Raw genomic sequence first — 14,701 nt, 5'->3', positions numbered from 1 at the left:
TCCCCTTGACTTCTCAACCAGAGACGGGCGGACACCCGGGACTGGGACAGAACCCAAGGAAGGTGACGGAACAAAGTCAACTGGTGCTCCTGGGAGAGGAACACCATCTCAAGATCCATGCAGAAGAGAGCCCCCAGGAACTTCAGTGTCTGGGAGGGCACCAGGAAGGACTTCCGGTGATTGGTGAGGAACCCAAAGGACCCCAGCAGATGACACACCTGGGCCACATCCGACTGAGCCTGAGAAAAAGGAGAAACAATCAACCAATCATCTAGATAGGGAAATACTTGCAGACCACGGGAATGAAGAATACCCACCAGAGGGGCCAAGAGCTTCGTGAAAACTCTTGGCGCCGATGAAAGGCCGAAGGGAAGCACCCAAAATTGGAAGTGCCTGGAACCCACAGCAAACCGGAGAAACTTCTGATCCGCCGGACATGCAGACAAGCATCCATACGATCCAGTGATGCCAGGAAGCTCCCAGGAAGCGCCAGGTGCAGAATAGACAACAGTGTCACCATCTTGAATGGACGACGGTGGATGAAGCGATTGACCCGTTTCAGATCCAAGACAGGTCGCAGATCCGAAGTATCCTTCTTGGAGACCAGAAAGAGGATCGAATAACAACCCTCGCCCCTTTCCAGAGGAGGAACCTCCATGATAGTCGCCTTCTCCAATAGAAGGCGCACACCTTCCAGCAGGGCCGCACGACGCAGAGGAAGACGGGGCAGGGGAGTCACAAGGAAGACCGGAGAAGGAGGAGAGGAGAATTGAATCCGATAACCCTCCGACATGGTCTAAACCACCCAGGCATCCGAACCCGTCAACCACTGGTGCAGAAAAGATTTAAGGTGACCTCCAACCGGCAGAGGTAGACAGTCATTTAGAAGAGGAAGAAGTGATGGCAGCAACACCGGCAGGGGTCCGGGGCTTGGCACCTCCAAGGGCCCCCCGGCCACGACCCCTGCTACGAAAGGGCTGCGACGCACCCCGAGCAGAAGGCCCAAAGGCACGTCGGTAGCCAAAACCACACCCCCAAGAAGAAGGGCGAACCAGAGCAACCAGCTTGCAGTTCTCCGCTGACTGTTTCACCATCTCTTCCAGCTGAGGTCCGAACACCTTGGAACCTACAAAAGGCAGCTTAAGCAGGACCGACTTCTGAGAAGACTCAGCTTTCCAGGAACGCATCCAGATATGACGCCTCGCAGCAATCGAAGCACCAGAGGCAGCCGCAGAGGCGCTCAAATTGTCAAATGAAATATTTGACAAGTACCACTCTTGCAACTCCATGAGGGCCAAAAGAGAGGATGCATCCTCCGCATCCTGCAAAAGAAGAGACAGGGCCTGAAAATCCTTGAGGAGGGACTGGACCATGTAATTAGAATAGGCCATCGCCCTGACAGAAAAATTGAAAGCAGCATAGGAACACTTCACCGCCCCTTCAACATGCTTATCAACAGCGTCCGAAGGAAGGGCGTCATCCGACAGGACCAGACCTTGAGAGGAATGCCCTGCCATCAAATTGTCAACTTTGACAGCCAGATTTATCCACCTCCTTCCACTCATGATCCAGCACCTGGTGCACAGCACCATGCAACGGGAAGGGCTCAGGAGTTGGCAGGTGATATTGCGTAAAGAAGTCATCCTCCAGGACATCCGACATGAGAGGAGTGAACCCCAAATTATCACGAACATGGGCGAACAAATCAGAGAGCTCCGCACCCTGAACAAAGCGCCCCCGGACACATTCCTCCTCATCAGGACCCAAATCGCCATCAGGAGTGTCCTGCGGATCTACAGACTCACGAGGAACCTTGGCAGGAGGTCCAGCAGCCTCCCGAGCCCGGAAGGCAGCAGCCACCGCATCATTGATCAAGAGGCGCAGGGCATCCAGAGGAGGAGTGGAGGAAGAGGCACCCGAATCCATTACAGACCCAGTAAACACACAGGTAACAGACACCGTCAAAAAAAAAATCCAGCAACAAACAGTACAGTGAACAGGCACTCACAGAGGACGGGTGCCAGCAGAAAAGGACCCCATTCAAATACCGACGAAGTTTCGAGGGCCCGAGCTCATGCGGGACCAGGAATAAGGGCCGGGCGTTAGAAAAGGCAGCCGTCTGCCCCATTTTCGCCCCAGGGAACCAGAAAACATCCTAGACCACATGCGCTGCCAAAAATCACCGCCACAACCCCCACCCGCTAAAGCAGGTCGCCGCGGGATCTAGAGCAAGGGGAACAGCCGCTAAGGCAGACGGAGAAGTCACACCACAGCAGGTGAGCATTAACTGCACAAGCAGCTGCTAGAGCGGACCGCAATACAAATACAGGCACAGCAGGTAGCAAAATAGGGCAAAAGTATGCATACAAAAAAGGCGGCCGCTACAGAAGGCAGCCGAATATTTTTAGTAGAGAACAAAAGAAAGAGAAAACTTACCCCACCACTCAGCTAGGCACTAAGGAATACTGCATGCAGAAAAAAGGATGTTCCTATGACGCACTTCCCCGTTTATGGTCACCTGATAGTGGTGCCATATTGGGGGAGGTGCAAAAAGCTCGGCTAGGTAATAGGTTTCTGTGGAGCAGACTAGCTGCTCACTGTTATGGAATGGGACGGGAAGACAGGACGACGAGGTAATGATTTATTCTCCTCGTGCCTAAAAATAAAAAATATGGCTTTGTCTAAAGTAATCGGTGCTCACGTAAAGCACTCCAGTACATGTAGGTCGAGTTTGCGCTGTATAAAGGGCACTTTATATCGCACCAGTTGAGTTGCATGAGGACACATTCATTTGTAGGTCTCACCTGACCCAGCGCTTGCGCTGGTCTGGCCGAGACTTTAAGTAAGGGTTTCAAAAAATGCTGCCGCAGGCTACAGCTTGCAGTGCTTGAGCAGAGGCGCCATATGGCGTGATTACCGCTGCGCGTGCACCACTCGCGTGCTTCCCACGCGGTCACTTTCACTTTGGCCTCGCAGCATGCTTTTCGCGCGCGCTTGTTGGTGTTTGTTTCACAGGGGCTGGGTTCTTCATGCTTTACATTGTACAGTAGATGGGTTCTTTCTGCATATATTGCACGATTGATAGCTGGTTCCTGGTCAGTATTGCACAGTGAAGAGGTTTTTGCAGCTGTACGTTGCATTTGATCGTTGTTTTTTACTGCATGCCGCACAGTGGGTGGGTTGATCCTTCTGCAATGATAGTTTATTCTGCTGCCCACTCAATCGGTTCTTTGATAGTTCACAGGTCCTTTGTTGTGCACGCTGCCCATTGGGAGGGTTCTTTTTGTACTCCGCACAGGGGCTGGATTCCTCCTGCTGCTCACTTTGCAGTAGCTAGGCTCATCCTTCTATCCTCGGCACAGAAGCTGTGTTATTCCTGCTGCTCATTCGACAATCGAGTGGTCGATCCTGTTCTGTGTTGCATAGTGGATGGGCTCTTCTTGCTGCACACCGTCCAGTGGATGGGTTACTTCTGCTGTACATGGATGGCTGCGAGTGGCTTATACCTCCTGGTCATATCATTTCCTGTTGTGGAGTAAATATGAAGTTCTCTAACACAATGGAAGTTGTGCTAAAGTTCGTAAGCAGGAAATCCTTGTGTCTGCTAACTTATTACACCCTTCTTTCAAATACATTTGTCATTTTCGGACCTTGGTAAATTTGCCTCCGTACATAATTGAAGATGAAAGTTTGAGTCAAACTTGGAAAAATAAAAAGACACACACACACTTTCTCTCGCTCATTCATTCTTTCTCTCTCTCTATTTCTTTCTTTTTCTCTCTCTCTCTTTCTCTCTCTCTCTCTCTCTCTCTCTCGTGGAACTCTACAAACTTAACATTGCACATAAGCACGCTGCAGCAGTGGGGCAACTGGTACCAAATGCAACAAGCCTTGGCATAGCCAATAGGTCTCACTTTTGGGACCTTGTAAGTATTTGGTTATGCAGCACAATATCCTTGGTGCAACAACATCAACTGTTGCATGACTAAACACTTGCCAATGCTTGTTTTGTTAGGCACGGTGAGATTATGTGATTTGCCCAGAATCACAGGATGTTCAGCGTCATTGCTGAGACTCGAACCCAGTTCCCCAGATTCAAGGTCAACTGCCCTAGCCATTAGGCCAACTCCTCTCCTCTGAAGTGTAAACTGTAGATTGTGCAGGCTGATGGTGGCATTACCGCCTCCAGCAACCGTGACAGCTGCACACGCAAGACCGCGACAGCACACGAAACTTGCGTGGCTGTTAAAATATGGTGAGGGCTGAACAGCCAGAGAGGAGTGAAAACTCATTAAAGAAAAGAGAACACCTACCGTGTAACAACCAGGTAAAGGGACCAGTAGCCATGGGAGGTTACAAATGACAACACTGCGGTACTAAGGAGGGACTTACAAGCCTCTTTATCAATCAGAAGCCAGTAGTTAGAAAGGACAAACACACAAGCCAATGAAAAATACGGGCGGGGTCTTCTCTCCCCTACTAAACTACCAAAGATCCTTGCCTGAGCAGCGCTTGCACGCTGACTCTAGGCTCAACCTAAAAATGGTGTTCCAAGCAAGAAACTAAGTATGAATTGCCAGCCTACAAATGACCTTTGAGACACATGGGGCCTCATTTACAACATTTTGACGCAGGGCAGCGCTGCACATCACTTTGCTGTGCAGCCCTGCCCTGCGTCAAAAGAAAAGGGCAAGCATGCACCATATTCATGAGATACGGTGCATCCTTTTCCTTTTACACTGTGCTGGCTCACAAATGGCTGCCTAGCTCCAACGCAGGCACCCTTGCACCATGGTGCCGGGGAGCCTGTGTTGAAATCAGGTTGCTTTGGTGCAGAAAGGGACACCTTTCTTTACAAACTGTTACGCCACCCTGGGATGGCGCAGGGCTTTGACGCTGTCCTAGATGTACTCTATGTGGTAAATCTGTGAATATAGAGTAAATATAGGAATGTGCCAAAAACAATGGGCGTTGAGTGGGAACACCCTGTGCAGTGCCCATGGCACCCTTCACCCAGGAGGTGTGAGGCAACACAGTGATTTGCCTCACACCATATCTACGAGGCCATGAAAAGCGACGCAGGGTGGCTTTCCATGGCCTTGTAGATATGAGTCTGCACTTTGCCGGAACATCAAAAAAAGCAACACATCCATGGCGCACTTGGCTTGTAAACAAGCCCCAAAATCTTCACTATCTTCCTATGTGAAAGGCTACATCAAAAGCTGTACATGCATTGAAGTTCTGGGGCAGATTTATGTTTGACTTGCGCCTCATTTACGCCGCCGTTGCGTCACTTTTGTGACGCAGCAGCGGCGCAAATCCTGCGCCATGGTGCGGGATATTTACAACGTGACGCATCTGGGAGATGCGTCACGTTGTAAAGCCCTGCGCCACATGTAGGCGTTCCAGGGCAGGTGGGGGCGTTCCGGCGCAGGAACGCCTCCTAAAAGTGGCTCAGTGAAATCTACAAGATTTCACTCAGTCACTTTTGAGCCCATGCTGCGTCAAAACCCTGCGCCTGCTTGAAGCAGGCGTAAGGATTGACGCAGCATTGTGCAGATAGGGCCCCCAGAGCATTGCTGGAGCTGCGTCGCGCTTGCGACGCAACTCCAGCAATGCGCCACTTTTACGGCACAGATGGGTGACGCATCTGTGCCATTTTTGCCCCATGGTGCGCCGCATTATAAATGCGGCGCATCCATGATGGCGGAGCTGGGGCGCAAAATAACTGGCGCATCCCTGCTGATATGCAGGGATGCGTCAGTTATTATAAATATGCCCCTCTGTCTTTTGAATTTAGGATGCAAGATTTCTCAAGTCTGGTCTCCTTGTCAAAATATAGGCTCAGACAAACCATAATTTGCTTCCTGCTCCATGTAGCGTCAAATATGAGTAAATCTGGCCTAAATGGCTTCCACTAGCAGGCCCCACTGACTGACTCTGCTGCCCCCACTGGTACTTGATGGAGTTACATGGGAGGGTGCAGAGTGTATCCATTATTTCAGCTTGTGGTGAGAGATGTCTCATATGTTCTGAACATTTTAGTTGGAGACCTACAATTCAAGAAAGTTCGACCAAATACCCTAAACATCATTTTGCCAATTTCATCACTTAAAGAGGCAACAACGTATAACAATATAAGTGTGAATAATATTTGGCTAAAAAGTATTATTTTCTTAATGTTTGCAGATTGGTCTGGAAAGCAGGAAAACTCCACTAAAAAGGTGCTGGAAGGGCGATCTGTGGACATACACTGCTCAGTGGAGAGCTCGCCCCTTTCAAACCTGACCTGGATGAAAGGGGGAAAAACGATTTTAGGAAAAGAGAACATTGACAAGCTGACAATAAGTATCTCAAACGTCGCGTTGGAGAACGAAGGACAGTACTGGTGCGTTGCAAAGAACAAGCATGGCCTGGCAAACTCTTCCGTATTCATCAGCGTGGAGCGTAAGTATGTGATCCTCTGGAAGCGTGTTTGAGGACTAAAACAAGCAAAACGATGGAATGGGAGCATTTGTAGCTCATGAGTATTTGACACCAAAAGACTCAAAAAAGATTGTGTACTATTTCTCTATATGTATTTAAAGTACCACTGAACACACCCGAGGGCTTAATGCACCACTGTGTCGTGTTGTGCGACTGGACAAAAATTATGACTCGTTGTATTTATCACACGTCACATGCAGAAATCGTCATTGCCCACACAAATAAGTTTCACTAATATTTGCATAGTTAACCAAGGCAGTAAATCATTTTTCCTATTAAGACCAAGAAAAGATGCCAGTCAGCCCGTACATCAGCTACTTACAAGCCTGTGGTGCTATCAGTGTAATACAGCACTGTAATACAGGCTTCAAACAGTCTCTAAGTAATGACGTATAGGTACTGCACCCTTGGAATGCAGTGATGTCACCAGCCAGAACGTCACCCACCAAGGGCTTGTGGGACCGCATCTTTCTAAACTAGAAATGAGGGCAGAGCATGTAAGTCTGTGGTGCGTGGAAATGAATCAGTGTAAATCCAACATTTTGGCGGGATTCATGTTTGATTTATATAATGTTGAAGAAAAAACTGCAACCCTCATGAAGTGAGCGTACTGATATTCACTAACGGCTTTCTCATTGCTGGATTTCAGGCAGATTCTGCAATGGGTGAACCTCTCACAGTCGGGCTTGGAATCTTCTGGGTTCTCTGTGGAACGGATCTGGGTACATTTTAGTAGATTTTCAGAATTAAATTTCACTCCATTTCCTTTTGGCAAATTGTTTCTAGCAGGCTTCTCATCAGTACTGGAGAAGGTGACCCAATATGTTGTCATTTACTTTTGTTATTCAGAAATATTAGTACTACTTAGAGCGCCATCTAGTAACGACCTGTGGTATTGCAGCCTCAGATCTTATCCTGCCAGTCAGGAAGAACGATGTAAATTTCACTGTTAAAACTAGTTCACGACCGCGATGCTGTGATTAAAATGAAGGAATGAGACGGGTGTATAAATTGCAGCAGTGAACTATTAAATGGCAAGGGCAAATATGAAAACTTGAAACAGATGCAGTATTTGTTGATACCCTGGTCGATTATACCCAGTTTGTAAGAGGCAGACGCTGAAGTGCAGAAGCAGCAACTGGTGGAACCAGGGCCGGTCCTAGAACTTCTGGGGCCCTGGACGAAAGTCAAGATGTGAGGCCCCTCTAATTTGCATGTAACATCACAAGAAGTGACATCACAGAGAGTGACATCGCAGGACTATTGATCTTATTTGGCATCAATGAAGAGACCTAACGTGGATATCAGTAACATGGACAAAAAAATAAATAAACAAATAAAATAATTCCATATATTTTAAAACTGTATTAAATGGATTACATTTGTCACATTGGATGGAAAAGCTAGGTGCAGGTCCCACAAAGATGCATATTTTTTATCCATGACAACTGATTGTTTCCTAGTGAGTGCATAATAAAAATGCCAGTTCTGTCTCATAAAGGGGACAGATCCTTGTGAGGTAATGAGGGGCGGGATCATTCAAAATATAAAATCAAACAAGAGAAAACCCCTCACACCATGGATATATTCACAACTTTCAAAAGGCTCTGTTATCTTTCCGTGCCATTATTGTGCCACCTTAGGGTTACATTAATACTTAGTAATTTGTTTTAACGTAAATGCTCTCACCAATATTCCATACTCACATGCTTAGACTCGTAGGACAACCTTTTTTGTGTGTGGGCTCTTTACTCGACAGAATTATGTTAAGTGCAAAAATACAACACATATAATACAAAAATACAAGACACAATTGCAAACAAATAAAGATTGTACATACATAAAAAAATACTTAGAACAACGGAGACCACTACTTAATCATACATTGACTTGAAGGTATGCTGCGGATTCAGGGGGTTTTCAAATCAAAGATTTTAATTTGGTGTTGGAACTGCAGGAAGTGGTAGTGACATGCTTTAGAGCTGGTGGAGTCCTGTGCACAATGTTTGTTGGTGCCCCCCAATGGCTCCCGCTGCCACAGATTCCCTCGCTACCACTCTTTAACAGTGCCCCTCAAATCTCCATAACTACACTCTCTCTCAGATGCATTTAATTTGATTTACAGCGCTGCTTATACGAGTGTGGGGTGTCAGAGCAATGTATATCACACACACTGCACAGAGACAATCATAAGTATGTAAATCACTGTATAGAAAATGTTACATAAGACAAAGGACTACAATGTGTAGGAGTCACATGACAAACATGCTAGTAGGCAGTATAGTATAATAGTGATTGGTATGGAGAAACACAAACTCTGAATTTCGAACGTAATACCATGGTTGGGGATTCTCTTTAATAACCTTCAATTGATCTCTATCTAAAAGAACCCTTTTTGCAATTTTAGGGTAATCAAGGACTGGGGAAAATAGCATAACGCTCTAATTTATACCTCGAAGTTGGATGCAGCTCTAAGATGACAGTTAATAGCTCACTGTTCTATGTTTGGATTTTGACTTACAACCTGCAAGTAACTAAAGGATCTCACTGACAAAATCAGTAACCCACTGACCTATTTACATTATATGCACTTTGTGATCTGCATGGTACATGTCCTTTGCAGCAGGCACATTAACCCTCTGCGCTACCTTTTCACGAGTCAAAACTTCCAACTGACAAACTCCATCTCTTTCTAGGAAGAACATCAATCACCGGAGTTATCATGACATGTTTTTATTGTTGCCGAAAATTGCTGGAGGCCAGAAAGGAGGCAACAAGTGCTTTTAAGAACATAATATACTTGCAAACATGATGCCCCCATCTGAAGTCAGCACTTGGGGCCATATGTAGGTAGCCCAATACCGGTCGGTAACGGCCGATTTTCGGTAAATATACCGTTACCGACCGGTATTTAGGCTTTTGAGATGTAGGGGGATCATTTCTGTATTCGGTAATTTACCGAATCGGTAAAATTACCGATTCGGTAATGTTACCGATTCGGTAAATACCGAATACAGAAATGAGATTTAGGGGAGTGTGTGGTGGGTGTGGGGATTCATTATTTACCACCAACTGAAAGTTGGTGGTAAATGACGAATGTCTCAGTTATTGCATTATTTGGCCCTTAGATGTGTGCAATGTGGCAGACACACATGCCCTCAGGGCATGTATGTGTGCCACATGTGCACACATGCAAGAATCAGGGGTGCAACAGGGTGTCAATGTGACACCCTGCCACCCTTGATTGAGCTCCCCCCATTACCGATTCGGTATTTACCGATTCGGTATTTACCGATTCGGTAATGGTAACTGGCTTCCCATTGATTCCTATGGGCCTCCTGGCCCATAGGAATCAATGAGATACAGGTTACCATTACCGAATCGGTAAATACCGATTCTAAAATACCGACACTTACCGAATCGGTATGTCTTTTACCTACATTACATTTATCGATTCATAAATACCGAATCGGTAAGATTCGGTATTTAAGAATCGGTAAATGTAATTTACCTACATAAGGCCCATAGTGCGATCTCACTGGTCACACCGTCCTAGAGCCTTCCTGTTCAAGTGTCCTGTGACCTCAGTGACAGACTCACTGTTGCTACAAAGTTGGCTGCTTTGTAGGCCTGCCCGCAAGACTGGAGGTGAACTTCCGTATAGATTGCGGTGGAGATGCCTTCAAGGGTAACCCACACTTGCCACCGCTAGGGTCCACCTGCTGGTGCTAAGACACCAGGGCTTCTAAAGTCTTGCGGGGCCTTCTAAGGTCTAGCATGGGAATGTGCTCCCTCAGGAGAGTAGTCAGGTGGACTGGTCATGATGGCTGATCCTGGTTCCCCAGTCCCAAATTCGTCCGCTCTGACGATAGTGCCACATCCTAGTGAGCGAAACTCGCACTGCTTTCAAATACAACCCAATTGTGCCCCGCTATAAACACCTGGATGCGACTCAGTTCAAATTACGCACTAGACAAGAGTAATACGTTGCCTAAAAAAAAAAAGTAACAACATCCTGGAAAAAGTAAACACTCAAGGGAATGCAAGATTAAGTAATGGATGTTAAATTTTAGAAGGAACAACATGTTTTCTTTAACGCTTTTGCACTTATTATTAAAAAATCAGTGAGTGCTTTTGCCTGAAAAGTTAAGTACATGAGTACAGAGGCTAGCAGGGACCCATTAAAATGTCCAGTACTTATATCCTTACAAAACGTAAGCAGTATGGTTTAAAAAGACCACATTCATGAACACAGAGCCGCAGTATGCCTTTTATTTTCCAATCCACCCATCAACCAGGTATTGCAGTACATCCAGGAACGGTGCACTTCCCCACCCGGAAAACAATGCTGTTCAAAGAAAGGCAAGAAAACAAAAGTAGCGCTTGACTTGCAAAGTCTGCAAAGTGGCGCTAATGTGTTTTGGGTGTGAATAAAATCAATCTGGCCACTTTGCGACCCACTCTGTCTTTCTTTATTTAGTTATTTATATTTCTCTCCATCCCGTGGCTGCATTTTGGAACAGAAAAAGTGTTTTTCTTTTTTGGATCCATTTCACGGAGGAACAAATAAAGGAAAGAAGATGAAAGCAAGGTGGCCCCCCACACCTTGACGTTGCAGCTTGCTCCAGTGCTTTGAGGCCCAGGGAAGGGTTGCCATCCCCTGGGCCTTGAAGCAGTAATGAGGTCTTTAGGCAAATACTGCCCTACCACCGGCAGGTCTACATACATTTGAAATGCACATTCACATCGGAAAAATCTTTGCTTTGGGTGATGCAAAGGTTAAAAAAGAGCCAGTTATCTGGCTGCTCCCTCCACCCCTCACCCACCTCTCCTTACCTGTGTCTGGCTAGTCCTGGAAACAAAGGGGCCTTCTGTCACCTAGCAACAAAATGCAGAAAGGGGGGCCTTAAATGGCCTAGAGGCGTTGCCCCGCCCCTGGCTGTGCCAGCCCAAATCTGTTTGTTCCTTCCTCCCACCCCTGCACCCCAGGAATGCCACCACGCCCTGACCAGCAAGGTCAAGACATCTCCCATTTGTAATAGGATTGTGTGGGGCAGGGGGCCCTAGAGGACCAGGTGAGCTAACTGTGAAGGTGTGGCCTTTCACAGTGAAGCCCCTGTTTTTTAGCTGAGTGCGAGGCCCTGGGAAGGTGCCCACACTGCCCATGCCTAGTGCCGGCGCTGGGTGGAACTATTGGTAGATAGATAAGGGAATACAAATCCAGAAGGCCGAAGAGGTGCTCTTAAGGCATGCCATTGCAATTCTGGCAACAAGCACTGGCAAATGCAATAGGTGACAGCTCAAAAATGTCACGTTACTGGCGTTGCCAAAGCTTTTTTCGCGATTCCATGGGTGTGAATGCATGAAGATGCTTGCTCATACAGGGTTTACTGTCTTGTTTTGTGTCTTCTATTAAAGAAAACCCATTCCAAAATAGCTGCTGATGTGCGCGTATAACTTGCGATGCCCATTATGACGCATGGACACTTGTGAACACGTGTTGATCATGATGTGTGTGCACATGTCGTAACATAGGTGGACATTTTTAATTTAGTGACCCAACATTAAAGATGCCCATATTAGACTAGTATTTACATTTTTTTTTTTTAAAGTTATGAAAAGTGTGAAAAATGAGGCAACCGCCCCAGCAGCATTTTCCAGTTGCCAGGTCGTCATAAGAATAAATAAATATGATAATAATAATCATAACAATGATAATACTAAGAATAATAATATCAATGATAATAATAATATATCGGGCATCAGTGAAGGGGAGATGAAAGAGCTTGCACCCCTGCAGCCCTTGGCAGCTGTGGGGTCAGCAGCATATTCTCTGCCTAGAGCATTGGCTTAAGTTCACCAGCAGGAGTGTGCACCCCTTTGCACCCATTTAATCATGACTGATTCTCTAATAGCTACTGCCAAAGGTTCCAACACCAGTATAAAGGGTAACAGTGATAGAGGGAATCCTTCTCTGGTGCCTCTGCTGATGTTGATGGTATCAGGAATACCTTGAGTCTAATAGAGTCGACGGACAATTCACACAAACTTGTGTCCAAGGCTGAATAGCTTTAGAGTACGAAACATATAACATATAAGCCCACTCCAATGAAACAAATGCTTTCTCAGTGTTGAGAGAGAGGCCCTTTTTCTGCTATAAAAGGTGCAACGGGGCCAGAATATGGCTAAGTGAGGACTGGATTGGTACAAGTCCCTCCTGGTTTCATGTAATGGACCAAGAGATCACCTTGCCCAGTTTTATGGCCAATATTTTAGCCAGATTGTTTTCACTGTAGTTAAGAAGGGAGATGGGTCTGCAACTAGAGCACAGACCTTTATCCCTCCTGGGCTTATGTAAGCCCTGAGAAATCCTAAGCAAAAGACATCTGATTTCGTAGGTTCCTTAGAGACTTTCTCAAGTAGCAGAACCGTTATGGATATGATGGCTTTATAGAATTCCAGGGAAAAGCCATCGCCACGTGGTGGTCTTGTCTTTTGCCATCTGTTTAATGGCCTTTGTGATTTCAATGGCTGATATATCTTGGTCTAGTTCCACACTCAGGTGCTGAAGTATCATTGGATAAATATCTTTGCACAAAATGAAGCACATTATTTAATAATGATCATTGGGTGTCTTCGCGTTTTCTCATTAGGACCACATATTGCAGGGATATGTGCCCTTTCCTCCTTTTAATTCAGTTGCAAAGCAGCAGTCTTCCGTCTGTCTCCCCATGATTGTAGGCCTCCCCTTTAGTACGGAGTAGGGCCGTCTCTGCAATGGTAAAGCAAATAGTACAAGGGCAGCGCAACTACAAAGTCAGATTTATCAAGCCACACAAGGCCACCTTGAGTGGCCCTGAGCGACTAGATACATCTAGAGTAATGCAACACAGTGCAAATTGCTGCATGGCTGGAGCGTGGGTGTTCGTACCAAATCTACCCTTGGATTTTGGTGCATTCCCAGATTTGCCATTAGTAGTAGACCTGGGAATATGTTAAAATGCTGTGCCTTCCCAGGGGAGGTGTAGAATGGAGAAATATCTTTATTTCTCTTCGTTTTTTACTCTTTCAATGTGTGCTGCATTCTGCGTCCCACATAGAAAGCGGAAAACACCTCAGATTATTGTTTTTGTTCAGAAGGCATCTCTTCCTGCACAAAGACAATCTTGTTTGAAACACAAGCACCCTTGCCAGACGGCGCAAGGGTGCCTGCATTAGTGCTATGAAGCACAGCGAGGTGGCTTGCTGCACTGCCTTAAATAATGATAAATCTTCCACCTCATATTGTATATATTGACACATGATCTGAGACGCTGAGGACACTTATACCATATTTGCAGACTCTGGTTAGTGGGTTATTGCTCACAAGAATAAAGTCCACTCTTGGGGGCCTATTATCAAGGACGGCGTTAAAAATTATCGCCAGTTTAGCGGCAGAAAACTGACGCTAAAGCGGTGATAATGGGATTGATAATATGCCCTTGAGAATTTCAATAGAAGTCCATTTTCTGGTTTGAACATGGGCTTGGCTGCCAGTAGGGCAAAGGATCAAGTTTAAGGCTCTCTGCCTGACTTTTAAAATCCTATCCTTGCCCAGACTATTTCTTATTATATCCCTTTCAGAGCTCTCCGGTCATCAGGGCAAAATCTTGCCATTGTCCCATGCTACAAAAGAACAAGAATAGGCGGACGCTCTTTTGTAGTGTTGGCGGCCTCTCTCTGGAACACTTTGCCTACCTCACTCCGTTCTATTCCCGATCTGCTCCTGTTTAGGAAGGCATTGAAAACCTTCCTATTCTCCACAGTCTAACTCTCTGCTGATCTGGTCTTCTCAATGTATGTTGTGTTTGTCACCATCTCTTTAGCGCCGGGACGCCTCTTGGCTGCGGCATCTGTGCGCTTTATAAAAATTATATAACATAACATATTCTCCAGGGCATATTATCAAGCCCATTATCAAACCGGCGATAATTTTAATGCCGTCCTTGATAATATGCCCCTTAGTTCTGTATCATGCACAGTAGATAAGTATAGACCCCGGTTGTGGGATGATACAATCGCCAAGGGTCTAACACGGACCTAACAAAGTTTGCCTCTTGTAGTACACTCCTTTAGTCCTCATGCAAACCAACGAGAAGGCCCATTCTATCCAGAACAGAATCCATCTCAACTATTCCAATCTCTGCCTGCTATTATGTTCGTCCGGCCAAACACA

The 14,701-nt window shown here is 46.1% G+C and overlaps 1 protein-coding gene across 3 annotated transcripts in view; it reads left to right on the top strand.

Moving 5' to 3' along the window:
* The window catches only part of LOC146808983 (sialic acid-binding Ig-like lectin 10), a 319,371-nt gene that overhangs the window by 289,652 nt on the left and 15,018 nt on the right, over window positions 1-14,701 (top strand). For all 3 annotated transcript variants that reach the window (XM_085615781.1, XM_085615779.1, XM_085615780.1), the window contains one exon: window positions 6,190-6,447. In XM_085615781.1, coding sequence (XP_085471907.1) covers window positions 6,190-6,447 — 258 coding nt within the window. The remainder of the gene's footprint in view (window positions 1-6,189; window positions 6,448-14,701) is intronic.

This window comes from Triturus cristatus, chromosome 7 (assembly GCF_964204655.1).
Source record: "Triturus cristatus chromosome 7, aTriCri1.1, whole genome shotgun sequence".
Taxonomy (NCBI): Eukaryota; Metazoa; Chordata; class Amphibia; order Caudata; family Salamandridae; genus Triturus; species Triturus cristatus.
Note: the sequence above shows the minus strand (reverse complement) of the source record. Positions and strands in the feature narration are given on the sequence as shown.